The following is a 15,507-nucleotide window of genomic DNA, read 5'->3' on the forward strand; positions in this document are numbered from 1 at the left end:
GGAAAATAATATTTGGTAGGGTGGGTTATGAAAATGATTATATGATGCAGTGGTGTGCAGTAGCCTGAGGTTGGACCGAATGACAAGGGACTCTCTGTCACGCCTCCATCTAAATTTACTTTGCTAAGTAACTTTATCTCTGAAGACAGGAATGAAAACATTTAGAAAAACAAGATACTGAATGGCACAGCTGGACTACTCAAAGTAGAGGCTGCTGGCAAGCCCTTATCCATATAAAACCAATTCTGTTTACTGGACTGAAGTTTGTTGGCTTTTAAAGAGGTACAGTGAAGATGTGGTCACATCTAATTTGTAGATTTATAAACACGTATTCTAAAAACCTGCATTTAATTTATTTTTCATGTTACCCATTCCAGGGAGAAGGAAGGGGGAAAAAGGATGACAGTGAAGCAGCACAGACACGTTTAACTGTGTGGGACAAGGCATCAAGCTATGACGTTACTGCTCCTAACAGACAAAAAGCCATTAGGAATGCTGTAAATATTTTAGCCTCATTTTTAAGCGTTAAATCCTTCTGGTTTGCCGACGCAAGCTGTATTAAATAACTTCTTGCACGATTCTTCTATTCCCAGCCACCAAAAAAAGAAGAAAGATATACATAAAATGGGAACGAGAGGAAAGCGTCAGTTCCAGATAAACTAAGGTTGTTATTTAAACCCACAGGGCAGTTTCTAACGGAAGGATGGCTACTGACTCCACTGAATCCTCCCCCACCTCTCCGGTTTTTGCTTTAAACGAAGACCTCTTTGGGGATTATAACCGCATGTGACTGTAAGCTTTAGAGGTCATATTTACCCAGGAATCACACTCACATCTGCCAAACTTTGTTTAACCGTTCTTTAATCATGTTCTAATAGCCCACACGAGCTTTAAGTTCTTAAAGCTAACCGAACCATCGCTTGCTAGATAAAAATGAGAATTTTGATTAATTGCACTTGTCTTCTTACAAAAGTGCTTACTTCCCTTGAGTAAGTTCCTCCGTGAGAAGCACCAGGCAGGCATTAGGCCTGGTAATATTCCTGCCAAAAAAGACAGGCAGATGTCCTGTGGTGGGAAATCCCAAACCATGCGGAGATGTCCCTGAGGAGAGCAGCAAAGCCGCGTCCCGAGCTCTGCTGGCTCTGCGATCTGTATTTGCCAACGCAACATCAGAAGTTACCTTTGTACTGGCGGGGTTTTACGTGGAGCCTGAGCAGATGCCACACGCTCAGTGAACGTCTTGGAAGAGGCTCCGTGTAAAAAAACAAAACGAGTAACTGTTTCTGAAACTTGGGAGAGCTTATGCTAGAAAGGTTTCGTACCTATCCTATAAGGCGACCTCCTTTAATGAGCCTACATCTCAAACCAGACCTCAGCCCTAGGCTGGGGCCTGGCCAGGAAGGGGTGGGAACAAAAAATAGTCTGGTCCTCAAGGACAAGGGTTGTTCTGGTAGAAGATGTTCCTAGAGACCCTGACTCCACTTCTGGTTGTAACGTTAACTGTACTGAGAATAAAGGAAACACCGAGATTCTCTTCATCAACTTTGAATGATGATCCATCGGAATTTCCCCTTTCCTTTTTTTAAGCCACAGAAGACTAATTAATAAAAAAATGCTTCTTCCTATACGGCTATGATGTTCATTTTGGGTTTGATCCAAAGGCACGGGCCACTGTTTCCACTCGGATTTGTTTTCTGTGATCTTGTAAGGGCAGCTGAAGGTTTACAGGCTTCTCCTCAAGTTCCTCCTACTCCTGAAAGCCCCTGTCCAGAAATGCCGAATTTAAACAGCCCAGGCAGGAGCTCCCCCAATTCCTGGAGTACGGGCAGAGCCTTCATTACAACTGACCTCCATTTGCAGCTCCGTACATCGGCTTTCACCTCTTACTTCCAAACATCACCCTGGTACATACAACTTCAGAAGTGGAAGTGTGAGTAACCTCAGGAAACGTAGAGATGAGCTGTGCTGATGAAAACGTGTCTGACTGCTGGCAGCGAGGCAACGTATCCCAGGCTGCCTTCTGAAAGCGACCCCCCTCCTCCTCCTAGGTCCTTGTCTTGCATACATGACATCTCATCTCACGCTCCTCCAGGAGCACGTTCTCAGCAAACAATCTTTTTTTCCATATGCTGTTATTATTCGTCTATCAATATATATAAACTTTATACATAAAAATATATAAATACAAAATTCACAGAACATGGATTTTTCACAGTATTTCAATACACTATTTCCACTGAATCTACACAAGGTTGTATTACGTTTCATCCAAAGCACTTTAAAAACAGGTTTGGCTTTCAGTTCTTGAACACGCAGGAGTCGCTCGGCGTATTTCTCTCCTACCCAAAGCACATCTCGGTAACTGAGAGCATTCTTGCTTGACACAAACCTCAAACCCCAACTTACCTGGAAGAATGGACCGTGTGGCTGATCGTAACCACATAGCCTGCCCCTCCAACATCTAAGTAGGGACCAGTAAAGGTAATTAGTCCTGGATTAGCCACTGCATGCAAGTACCTAAGGGCAGCCAGAAGAAACACCCAGAATTAGTGAAAAAGGGTTACTGTACACTTTAAGACAGTATCCTTGATTTTGCAGAAACACAAACATTGCGTTCTGCTCACTGTGAACAATGTGCTACCAAATTAATGTTTCTTAATATTAAACAAGTACCTAAGTGTGATTAGGATCCACACCTGAACCAGATTTGCTCAGGAAATGGTTCCTCAGTACCTACAACTGCGTTAAAAAAGCTCAATTTACTTCTGCATAGAATACATTTAATGTCACTGTAGACATTTTTCCCCAGAGCAACATATGACTCAGTGCCAGCAGAGTCTCAAACTCAAAGCAAACACTGGCAAAATTATTATGTCGCAAACATGGGAGAATGGACGACCTAGAGGCAGAATTCACACACAAAAATCTGGAAAGATGTCAGAAAGTGATTACAAACTACAATCTCTTTTACTGTCAACATAAAATGAGCCACAATCATGAGCCACAATCATGTCAAATATCTTCCTACCATCATAAGAAAGTTTATAAAACATTCCAACTGTCGCAAAACACTTCTGTGTATGAAAAATCTATTACTTTGCTTTCCCCCACCCCAGAATGCTAACCCACGACTGCACTGTGAGAGTGACTCGATTCTACTTTATTACTCGTGCTTTACTTGCATCTTATTTCCAAACCACGGCCGTTTGGCTTTATATCAAAACCAAGACACTATGGCGTGCTGTACGTGGAGGCTTTTTTAATACCATGGTTTGAGAAAATCAGTGAAGTGTAAAAGCAAAAAAACCCAACCAGTAATGAATATAATTTCAGAGCTTTTTAAATGAAGACAAGGGATTGTAAAAGTGCATTCAGTTCATTTACAACATGAATGCACCTTGTTTATCTCACTACAAAATAAGAGAGCAAAATTCCATCATCTTATCTGTCAGCAAAAACATAAATAGCGACAAAAAGGAAGAAAACCTGAAGAAAAGCTAATCAGTAGCTGTGGTAATGATTTTTTTCAGTGAAAAAACGGGTTAGGAGAGCTACAGCATGGCCAAGGCCAGGAGCAATTCCGAACCTTCCCCGGAGAGGGTTGGGACAAGGCGCTGGCTCGTGCCTTTCCCAGCGTCCCAGCACCTGGCTGGCTCCTTTCAACAGAGCACACACGTCAAAACACACTCCAGAGCGCTCTCATGTCTCAGGCTCTCATTTGTAATGTATACAAATATTTTCCCAAATCAGATGCTAGTGCATAATTAATAGCGCACAGTCGAGCCAGAAATTCCTACTCAAAATTAGCAAGGAAATCTGCTGTAAACAAACAAACAGACTAAAATATTAACAACCAAAAATGGCACAGGGAGTTGAAAACGCTCCCGAATTAGCTAATCCCTAAAGGGGATGCTCATTTTCTGAATATTTATATTCCCATCTGCCATAGCAGGGATATGAAACAGAAACTATCACTTAAAATAAGAAGGGTTGAAATCAGAACCAATCAAGGTTTTAACTAGCTGTATTCAAGCACTGAGCCTTTTACCCACGATGAAAACATTTCTAATAGTTTCTAGCTGGCCATAAAAATCCCCAGACTATGAAATCGATACCAAATATTTTCCTTATTGCCCTCCCAGATTATCCAAAGCTTTGATAACAGGACCCTAAAAACTCACCATTGTCTCCTGGTGGGATCAAATGCTTTGTCCATGAGGGAACCGGGGTAAATTCGGAGCACCCCATTGGGGGTTGCTATGTAACGGCGCACAATATAACTGTTCAGGCTACTCATTTCCATTTGTGTCATCCATTCATCTGTGACGTGACTGGTAGCCATTACTTCATTTCTGACAGAGAACTGCAAAACAAAGGCGGACCTAGCAGGGTTCCTCTAAGGCTTGCATGAAAAGATAATAAGCTGCTCGCGGGGTTTCCTAAAGAGCGATCGGAGATCATCTAAACTCAATTACTTGTTTAAAGTCTTCTCACACCAGACGGATCTGGCACATTCCAAGCAAAGGAAAAGCTTATTATAATGAAATATTGTTGTCGTTATCTCTGCGGTTTTTAGTGTTTGCTTCTTTACTTCACGTAAATACAAATGGTGCTCCGCTTGCACACAAAATAGAACTTTCTCTTTTATATGCTTAAGAACACAAAGGCATCTCCGCTAAGAATTTACTGTGGCTTTAATTTTTCTAGTGTTCATTTCAATAGCTGCCTATCGACTTTTTCCTCCCCCGTCTCGGGGAAGAAGCCCTCTCCCTCCTCTCTCTTCTCCCTCGCTCTTCTGGGCCTTGAAGCCCACGGTCACCTCCCCAGGCACATGGGTACCACTCCCAGCCACCACCCCAGAACCCTACGAGCATCCGGAGATCAATGTTTCAGGAAACCAGGGTCTGGTCAGCCCCGAGGACGTACCTTAAGGCCAGGATTGGCAATCAGGCGCGTGTTGTCGCTGAGGTACGCTGTGTAATGCTCCACCATCCGCTTCGTCTCGGGCTGGCTGAGATGTTCATATGGAGAAGAGAAGCTGCCCGCAGCGAGCATTACCGTAGGGCTTTCTAAAAATAGCAAAAGATGAGCAAGTTAAAGACAACGAATTGCACATATGGCATAGGAAACACATTCGTACCACGAAAGGGTATCCTCCACCTCTTCCTCCGCTCCCACACGGCAAAGCACACAGCTCCTTCAGGTCACGGGTGGGCTGTGAGCAAGGGTAGGAAACGTGAAGTTTTCCACCCAAACCAGAGCACTTACCAGCACACCCTGCCTCCCCAGGCACTGACAAAACTTACGTTGCACAGAAACTACCTTTCTTGCTTCAAAATACAGAAGTCCTCCCAAAGTTAGGACACTTAATCTGATCTCCATGTGTTATTTGGTGGACTTCAGTGCCCTTGTTCTCAAAGTCTAAACAACTTCCAAATGACTACTTTTTGAAAGATTGCAGAGGCTGTTTTCCCTTAAGAAAAGACTTTGTGTTAAAGAAGAACAAATTCATTGTCCATGTTTAGGTTGAATACAGCAGAGGAAAACGAAAATGAGCACTTTCAGTCACAGATAATGAACAAATGGAGAATTACAAGCACACAGGGGGAGCTTACCAATAAGTGTGTTGCTGTCTGGGGTGATTTTCAGAACAGACTAGAAAGTAAACTTTCATTGTGCAGAAATTGCAATACCAGGTTTTTTTTCTTTTTCAAAGAAAAATGATGATGATGCAGGGCTGAAGGTTGAGAATAATGCCTTTTCTGAATATTTGACCCGTGGAACCCGATTTTCCCGTGTGTAATGGTCTCCAGAGGAAAAATTTCACTGGAGTATGTGAAGCGTTCTGCTTTTATTCACATTCCTCTAAAACACATCACTATACATCCAGCAGCCATATGTACTGCAGTCATCACTTACGAACTTCTATTACAGTCCTTCATCTGCTTCCCAGACGAAATATTCTGATGTGATTGCATTTTGCTTTGCATTAAGTTTTTCCACTTGTCAGCTCAGTACTGTGTTTTTTTGGATATTTTCCATTTATATCTTGTCTTTCTGGATATAAGATAATCAAGACTATGCACCACATTAAAGAAAGAAAAAACTCCCGTATTTTAAACAATTGGGCAAAGCAATTTCCATAGGTTTGTCAAGTTCCTCCAGTTTAATCTCACTTAGCTATTTGTGGCACTGCAATAAAGTTAAGAAAATATCACAACTGTGCCGCTTATCCACCATGAGACCTTCAAATCCCGCTACAAACAAAAGCACTTCATTCAGAACTTCTTATAATATAGCACAGATTTTAGCAAAACCCCCAAGATGAATACTTAAATATGAAAGCTCGCAACTTATGATTCTTATGTAAAAAACTTCTCTATGTTCTTAGGATATATTATGGGTTTTAAGTTCCCTATCCTTTCCAGACACTAGACCTTAGACTCTCCCTCTTTCCAGTAACATTTGAGCGACTACTGAGATTAGCCAGGTGGAGTAGAACCAGTTTAGCTTATCGAGAGCAGGAATGTGTCAGTAACCTGAGAATTTTTCAGCTGGTAAGGAGAGTCTGGAAACCATCACACCACTGAAGTTCTCCACTTCCCCCAAACAGACTTAACTTCTGACTTCACATGGATCGATGGTATTAACTGCTTATGGCAGTGAAAAACTTGCATAAATCCTAAGTCAAAAGAATAGCAGTCCTGCACGGCTGGCCAGGACTTCATCCTACTTATGTTGTTTGTCAATAAGCTGCTTCACAGCCCAGAGAACAGAACTTTGTTTTAAGCTTAGCGAGACATCTCTAGCTCTCTCCCCTCTCCACTTTCTGGGATCGAGCAAGACTCAGGGTGCATTTATCTTGTACTCTGACGAGCAGACCCACTGCGTTCACCCATGCAAGTGCTCACCATCGAGCAGGGTAGCTATGATCAATGAAGAGCTATAAGAAGGTAACAGCTGATTAGAAAATTAGCCCTGGAAATAAAAGCCTCTCAAGAGGAGAGTATTTCCAGTGTTTTGTGAGAAGAGTTTTACTCTCTGCTGCTGCGCTCTACAGAAATATGCACGAGGTGGTCAAGATGAACTTCAAGAAAGCTTTACCTAAGGTAGCCAGCTGCTTGAAGTGCAGGCAGGCGTTCGGCTGGCCCAGCAGATCCAGTCGATGATACAGGAGCTTGCTGCTGGGGACAGTGTTGAGATTCTTCAGCTGTTTAACAGGTATTTCTGGCTGTATTACCACGACACACAGAATGAAGGATGTGTCCTGGACCTGAAAAACATGGGCAAGTCAACAAACTGAAACAAAAAGGTGGAGGTGTTACAGAACTTATTTTCTATTTAGCATTCATTGTCTTTTCTTTAATCGCTCATCTCAGCCAGTGCTGGAAGGTAGCACTGCACCTCACCATATTCGCAAGGATCACAATTCCCACTCCCTCTGAAAACAGAAAACTCCTTGTCAAAGACCCTAAAGTGGACTCGATCCTACAGAAAACAGAGAGAAGGACTGTGCAGAGAAAACTTCCAAGCCATATTGGTCTCCACGCAGGGCAGAGACTTGACTACAGCAACTCCGCTCCATACAGGCACATTCCAGTCTGTAACTATCCTGTACGTATTGCAGCCACTAAGGGTTACAGAAAAATACTTCTCCACAGTCTATGCACAAAATAAAACCGCTTCATTTTCAGGAAAAAAAGACTGCATCAAGACCTTCATTTTGTTCCTCAATTTGCAATAATTTCTAACACTGTTTCATGGATACTGTTTGAAGGGCCATTAACAGAGGAGAGACTTCAGGTTTACAGTTGATAAAAACACACTGGTGTTCCCCTGACGAAGAACACAGACAAATTAACTCTCGAAAATAAGATTTTATCATTACCACTCTTAATTGTGTGCTGCATGTGTCACATGCTGTACCAGTTTGTATATTTTAAGTATCCTATAGTACCTCAGACTAGCAAAACCTGGAGTTGCTCAGCTGCTCTGCAAGGGTGTTTGATATTTAAGGTAGCATTACAACATTAGAAAATTAGCTCCAGACACCCTCCTATGTGAATTTCTGTTACACAATGACAGATTTAATCTCTTAAAACTGCTCAGCTTAATCTTTTAGGTTGGATTTAACTTAATACTGTGAAATGATCCACAAGTACCCTCCCCTAAGTTTGTTGGCACAAAAAAGTAGCCAGTTATTTCTGGCATCGACGAAATTCACCTGGATTATATTTAACTTTACATTCCATTTTAACCCCTGGGTTAAGATTAGTGTTCAGATAAGTTCAAAAGTTAAACTGAAGAAAGACAGACAGCTGCTAGAAGCTCTCTTAAAGCTCTTACAACTGGTAATATAGCCTGTTGCATACACATTGTACTCAGTTTCAATGAAAGCTTCGATATAATTAATGTTTGTAAGAAAACTGTTAGATTACAGCAAACATCATTACTGGCTACTGACACAGTTCTGAAAAAAAGATAGTATCAGAACAAGAAGCTGATGTTTTCCCGATTATATTAATTAATGGACCGTACTATTCTGCCCAAACATAACAACAGTATTAAGCAAAAGAATGATTTAATACTAAATACACTGCCACAGCACTGTATTCAAATGTGGTCTGCGGTAGGTATTTACGTGTCACCTGGCTTGCAGTATGACATCCAGACCAGTATAGACTTACTTCCATTGGGAAAGCACGAGTGTAATCGCTATGTGACCGTACATTCCATACGCCTTATGAAATGAGTGCCTTCACGAAGAAAGAGCATGCACGTATCCACACAGACACATCTCTGAAGATGACATAGTAACAAACCTGAAATGGCAATTTCAATGGTTCCCTGCTGTAACAAACCCCCCCCCCATTCATGCAGTTTCTGAGTAATTCAAACCCTTCACACTTCAATACAGAGCAATACTTCATGCTTCGCTATATTCAATACATTAACATACTCTTCAACCTATGAACTTACTCTACGCCATCCTGCGACAGCGTCACTTTTATTCCTTACCATTTTCCAGGCATAGCTGACATTGTAGGCTTCTTTTCCAACTTCTCTCAGTTTGTTTACATGCCAAGACAGTGAGGAGTTCACAGGAACCGTAATGATCTGGCTGCCCAGGGGAATGCTAAATGGCAGATATAACATCCAGCAGTTTGTTAAACACTGAGTAAGCTTAAGCGAAGGTTTTGCTTAAGCAAAATCCATCTACTGTACATTTATAAAAATATCATAAGAAATGAAGAGATTAACTGTTATCTGTCTTAGGTGATGAAAAGGTGTATGTATAATTAAAATGCACTCGCGTAACACTACACTTCGAGTTAAAACACGTACTCAGATAAGACAAAGGCTAAAGAAAAACCCAGACCAAATAGTGGAAAATTTTCCTGACATGGAAGAGAGAGATTAGAAAGAGTATCCCCCAGATCAGCCGTGGAAACCACTCCTTAGCACACCAAATGATAAAATTAAGAAAGTTGGAGGAAAAAAACAAACCAGAACTGTTGGGGGAGGAAAAAAAAATTAAATCCAAGTATCCAGATACTGTAGGAAAAGGAACTTTACCTTACTTTCTCTTAAAACTCCCCTAGAAATACTTCTAGTGCCCTAAGGATTTTGCTGATGTCCTGTTCCTTACCTAAGGATGTTCTGGCGCACCAGCTCAAATTTAGGAATGTTCTCATAGTGGATAATATCCGTGTGGAGGGGTGGTTCGGACAGCAGGTAGGGCCTGGTCAGGGATGGGTGCATAAGAGTGTATCCTAAAAAATAAAGACACAAACCCATACGTTGAATGCATTAGCCCAGGATGAATATTTATAGGGAAAAAAAAAGAATACAGTAACTACATACGGTTTTTGCAAAAACTTAACAAATGTCAGTGAACAAGCTGCATTATCATCAAAGAAGTTGCAGATGAAGAACTAGGTAAGTTGCCGATGAAAGACAGCTCAAAGAACCAAGCAACAAAAAGAGGTTGGGATCAGAGGAAAAGAGCTGAACACACACGTGCAGCAGTTTTGCCTTTTGCCCTACAAATCTAGAAAACCTCGGCTCTTACGCACATAGAAAATCTCAACGGCAAGTAAGCATTTCCACGTCAAAACTCCAGAACAGAAATTTCAAGTCATGAATCCACCTAGTCTCCAGCAACTCTCAGGCAAAACTAACCAAATAACACACAATTAATCTCTTAATAAATATTATCATTCATTATTTATACACTACTCAGAGACATGAGAATTAAGAGTTTCCTTTTGATGGTTAATGACCTCAGTGGGACTAGAAGAGATTATCAGAGCCAAAAAGTTACCTTTATTATCAATGAGGAATGTGTAGGAACCCAAGGAGTCTTGATAATAGGTGACATCTTCCAAGATATATGCGAGATTAACATCTACTCCAACAATCCCTAGCAGCAGGTTTCCAAAGTAACACGGTTTACTTACAGTCATTATCAGGCCTTAGAATGAGAGACATAACATAAAACCATCAGCAATAATACATAGTTAATTATTTTCAGAGGAAACAGGACATGCACTTTGTCATTTCAACATGTTATACAGTTAAATTTTATATAGTATTCCTTGCTGGAATATTAACGAAAATTGGCAGTCCCACGGGGAAGCTGAGCAGGTCATGTCTGTCATGTCTGGCTGGTTTTAGCCACTCTCCCTAATTAGTTAATTTCTACATTTCCGATAGCACCTAAGGTACATTTAATCAATTTATTAAAATACACACCACAACTAACGTTTTGGGGTTTTTGCCAGTCTACAAGTGGATGCCTTACAGATAAGAAATACATTTGCATTAAAAGCCAAGACAGTATTTTGTTCCTCTAACATCATTTAAGGCAATTTAAAAAATTGGGGGGAGGAGGGAGGATGAGAATTCGTACTTGTAAAGCAACAATAGGGATGAATTACAATTGCATATTCAGAATATTAAAACTCCTCTGCTTAACTAAATCCCAGTATGGCTACTTGTACTGGGAATCATACCCATAATTACACAATGGTTTGAGACACATCTTGTGCCTGAGGTAAGGACTCTCGGTAATACCTTATTTCTCTTACTTTCTACACCAGTGCTATTTGGAAACTCAGTGACTCTTTTCCTTCAAAGCAATATAAAATTCATTTGCATGTATAAGCTTTTAAGTACACTTTGATATTTATGTAAGACAAACCTCTATTGCACCATTTCTAATCCTTCTGTTGCTCAAATGTTCCATTACGCTTGGATATGGCTTTGTGAGAGAGTAATAACACAGCTTAACTACCGAGGTTAGGAAATGCTGAAAGTAGCAAGCGTTCTGACTCAGAAGTGATTTGCTCAGGAATAGTCTTAAATTTGTTTTGGGACTCAACAGACAAGGCAAATGTGCAACCTAAATTCAGCAGCCCTTGAAAACTATTTAGCATAACCCTCAACTACTCCTACATACTAGCCGACACTAAGAGTGTGCAAAGTCTTGAACGAAGAAGTATAGAATTTGCTGAATGGTCAAAGCAATATAAAAATCACCAGTGTATTTCCTAACATCACTGTGATGATCACATCTCTTTTCTCTATCACTGCTCCAGTGCCCCGTAATGTCAGGTGAGCTGCCCAAGAACTAGCAGGGGTAAACCCTACAACTCTGACCTTCCAAGCGTGTACCTTGGCTTTAGGAGGGGCACCAGATCCCAAAGGTAAAAGGAGCAGCAGCACGGCAGCTTACAACTGATGATCCTTAAGGGAGTAATAACTCAGGCGGTGGGACCCACGGCCAGGTCTACCTCCAGCCGGGGGAGCTCTGCCAGCACTGGGGAGCAGCCTGAGCCCGCTCCCTACCTCCTGCAATAGGATCCCATTGGTGCTGACCCCAAGCACAAATTAAACTAACTTCTGCATTTTCTACAAGTGCATCATCTTATACACATGCTGGAACACTCCCAGAAGTCTCTATTAATAATCTACACTTTCAGTCTCTCCAATACTGCGTGCAGCAGTGAGATCAGGTAAAGTTCAACACACAGATTTTGTTAACATGGCATCTAATTTTAAGGGAAAAGGGAAGATCCATGCACCTTCCCACCACAACGCCATGAATTAGAAACTGATGGGAGAACCAGACTGCAGACATCTGCTGTGTTACGATATTCTTCAGGATGCATTCACGCTCTGTGGAAAAACTGTCACCAGGTTTCCACTAAATTCAGCGAGTCCCTCGCTCCAGACTGGCCGGGCCATCACCGGCTAGCTCAGGCTTCCTCTTCTGCCCAGCGCTGGGAGCAGACCAAGTGTGCTGCAGCTAAAGGAAGAGTTAAGGATAGCAATCTTTGGACAATAATTAATAATCTCTTCTTGTGCCATTTGCTAAGCTGGTTGCCTCTTACAGAGGTCTGACTGCCGGCGTCCGGCGTCCCCATCTCTACAGACTGGCAGTGGGGAACGGGTGCTAAACTAGTTGTGAAGAGCCACTGCTCGGGTGCAAAGACAGGATAAAGGGAACTCCAGCTGGAAGGAAGACTCAAAGTCACATCCACGGCTCTCAAACGATAATAACTTTTTCTCTCTTCCACTTGCCTATGCAATCCCCTGAGTCTACCTGTAAGACCTCAAGACATACAGAAGTACTGAAATAACGAACCCTGCAATGGTGCAGCACGGTCACGGCTGGCATTTCAACGTGACAAGATTGCTTCTCTCAAGTACAAAGAGTTTCTCTCCACAAATTAAATTATGGATGCTGTATACATACACATGTATAAGAACATATTTCACCCCTGAGAATCCAATCTGAATCTACCTACTCCGTATCTTATTACCACTTTTTTTCATAACTACATCTCCTGCAGACAAAAAACCTACTGGCATGAAAGGCTAATTTTAAATTTGTCTTCGGAACACACCTAAAAGCATCACCCTGTAAGACTAGAGTACGTTTAGGAATACATAAGCAAAAAGGAACCTAATCTCCTACATTTTTATACCTAAATTCAGTGTAAGCACTTACCATCTCCCATTTCATCTGAGAAAGGCAGACTGAAGACTGCCTCATCGATCATTCGGTTGGGTAGGTTTGTATAGAATCGGCCAACTGTAGTTTCCAGGTTACTCAGCTGGTTTAGGACCATCATGCTTCCCTTGATCACAGGTAAGGCTGTTCGGTCCGGCACCCCATACTTCACCGAGTTCTGCTCTGCCAGGTCTCGCAGAAAGGCCAGTTCCTTCAAACCTGTCACTCCCTCTGAAAAGGGATGCAAGAAATAGAGAAGGAAGGAGATAGAAGCAGCTTACTTTCCATCAAGGCTTCAGTATCTTACTCCAAAGTACTGACAATAAAAGCAAAATGACACATATGCTGTACTGTAGGATTGAATATACTTATTTAAGCAATAAGGTAAAGTGCTGAAACACTAGTATGGCTTCTGGAAAAGTAATTAGCTAGTACAAAATTTAATAAGACTGCCCTCACATACTGTTGCATATTGCAAAAATTCAACATGCTGTTCACATCACTGTTTTAAACAAAGATCTTCTAACAAAGACTTATGTGACCCGTAAATCCACAGGACAGCTCTTTGTTCTCCACCGGTGGCTAGTCCACATAAAGGACCAGGAGCATATTGTACACCCTTGGAGATAACAGGCTTTGTTCTTTAGCTTAAACATTAAAGTTTCACATTTTACATAAGTCTCAGGCTCAATTCCTGCAGACAAATCAAAGACTTTTGTACATACTAGGTTTTAAATGAGTATTTAAATTTACAGTCAAATAACACATTAGCTTAAGCATTAACTTCCTTGGCTAGGAATTTTTAGTAATACGACATACAGCCTTCTCATTAAAAATGCTTTGCTGGAAAAAGCACAGGATGCCAAACTACTCCGTGCATGATCTTCATATTTAACTTCGCTCTTAAGCTGGTCCTAAATTATCAAAGCACTTCAGATTACGTTTGATGTTACATTCATGCTCCTTGGCTAATGACTGAAAGAGAAGTCACGTATACTCTCGTTTTGCTGTACCAGGAAACAGGGGCAGCGTCAGGAAGGTTTACCGTTGCAATAGTTATCAAATTTAATTCAGTCTGGTTGCCGCTAGACAATTTAGGCAACAATGCTTTATATCCTGAGCAGCTGCACTGAGATATACAGTATATAGTGGCACACAGTTTTATACGCCAAAGAGGTAACATCTGGATGCAGCCTCTGGATTACACAGGCCAAAACCCATTAACAAACTGCTCCCAATAAGGCGTGGAATTACATTTGGATGAGCTTAATAAACTAGCTGTACAATGAAAGAGAATTTTCATCCACGGGAAATACAAAACCATTCCTCACCATTCATAAGCGCGTAAGTAAGAATCATTACTGAGTTATTGAGGAAACTATTTTCTTCACTGATGACACGTAGAGTAGCTTTTTTATCATCTTCCGATGAATCTTTTGATGTAATCCCAGCCGAGAGGTAAATTATGACCATATCAGTATCTGAAAAGAATTATACATATATATGCAGAAAGCGCATTAGATTTTTAACTCAGGAAAGTCATGTGGCAAGAGCCCTTACATCTGCTCACAACCACATACTGCCGACAGCTTCATTTGTGTAGATTCACAGGAATCTACAATGGATAAACATGCTGCAGCCTTACAAATTACATCCTTCGTTTTTAAACTTCCGCTCACGGCATTTAACAAACATCTGTTTGATTCGGTGCCTACCAGCTACCCAGAAGCACTGTGGCTTGTTTCTCCTGAGCAGACCTCACAGGCACCTTCCAGCCCAGCGTGCTGCAGAAGCTGCTCTAACTCCACGGAGAGGGCTTAAAAAAAGGAAAAATAAACCTGCAAGTTTCATCTCCTGACCCACAGTTCTCCTCTCGGCCTGCAATTCTACAGGGTGCAGCGGACCTGCATCCCAGGGGAGAGCACCTGACGGAATTTCCTACATGAAAAGCGCACGGTGCTTTCCCAACCATTGCCACTGCATGCAGGGAGCTCGCCATCGCTGTTGCTGCTGACCATGGGGTCCTCCTCTTCCTCCCTTCCAGTAAGGTTTGCCCATGGCGGACACCCCAACAGGCATACGTGAGAAACACAAAATCCCTGTACGAGACCTTTCCACCCACTACTCCTCCTTCACGCCTGCATTAACGCTGCTGCGATTTCGTCCTCCAGGCGGAGGATGCCGCAGGATGAAAGCCACCTGAGGTTTGGTATGGTGTAGGTTAGAGCGTAATGCTTGAGAAATGCGTCGCGGCACACCACCATTCCTCATCGGCTCATTTCGCATGAAGTCGAACACGTTTTTCAAGCTGAGTATGTTCTCGGCAAAAAGCCTGCCTCAAAGTCTTTGAACATGTAAATGCAAATCACTGCTTACACACCATCCTGTTTCATCATATTGTATCTCAGTATTAAAAGTATTTTATGCATATAGTTAAGGCACTGGTAGGGATCACACACACCCCACCATATAGTCTGAAGTACACGAGG

The 15,507-nt window shown here is 41.8% G+C and overlaps 1 protein-coding gene across 1 annotated transcript in view; it reads right to left on the minus strand.

The window, feature by feature from the left end:
• Positions 1-15,507, minus strand: part of CACHD1 (cache domain containing 1) — a 108,488-nt gene that overhangs the window by 14,075 nt on the left and 78,906 nt on the right. The window contains exons 8-16 of the mRNA XM_075759178.1: positions 14,350-14,499; positions 13,016-13,249; positions 10,325-10,474; positions 9,650-9,773; positions 9,019-9,136; positions 7,105-7,273; positions 4,927-5,069; positions 4,182-4,363; positions 2,407-2,517 (exon numbers count right to left, since the gene is read on the minus strand). Of these exons, the coding sequence (XP_075615293.1) occupies positions 2,407-2,517; positions 4,182-4,363; positions 4,927-5,069; positions 7,105-7,273; positions 9,019-9,136; positions 9,650-9,773; positions 10,325-10,474; positions 13,016-13,249; positions 14,350-14,499 (1,381 nt within the window). The remainder of the gene's footprint in view (positions 1-2,406; positions 2,518-4,181; positions 4,364-4,926; positions 5,070-7,104; positions 7,274-9,018; positions 9,137-9,649; positions 9,774-10,324; positions 10,475-13,015; positions 13,250-14,349; positions 14,500-15,507) is intronic.

Source organism: Balearica regulorum, chromosome 8 (assembly GCF_011004875.1).
Source record: "Balearica regulorum gibbericeps isolate bBalReg1 chromosome 8, bBalReg1.pri, whole genome shotgun sequence".
In the NCBI taxonomy this organism is placed as follows: domain Eukaryota; kingdom Metazoa; phylum Chordata; class Aves; order Gruiformes; family Gruidae; genus Balearica; species Balearica regulorum.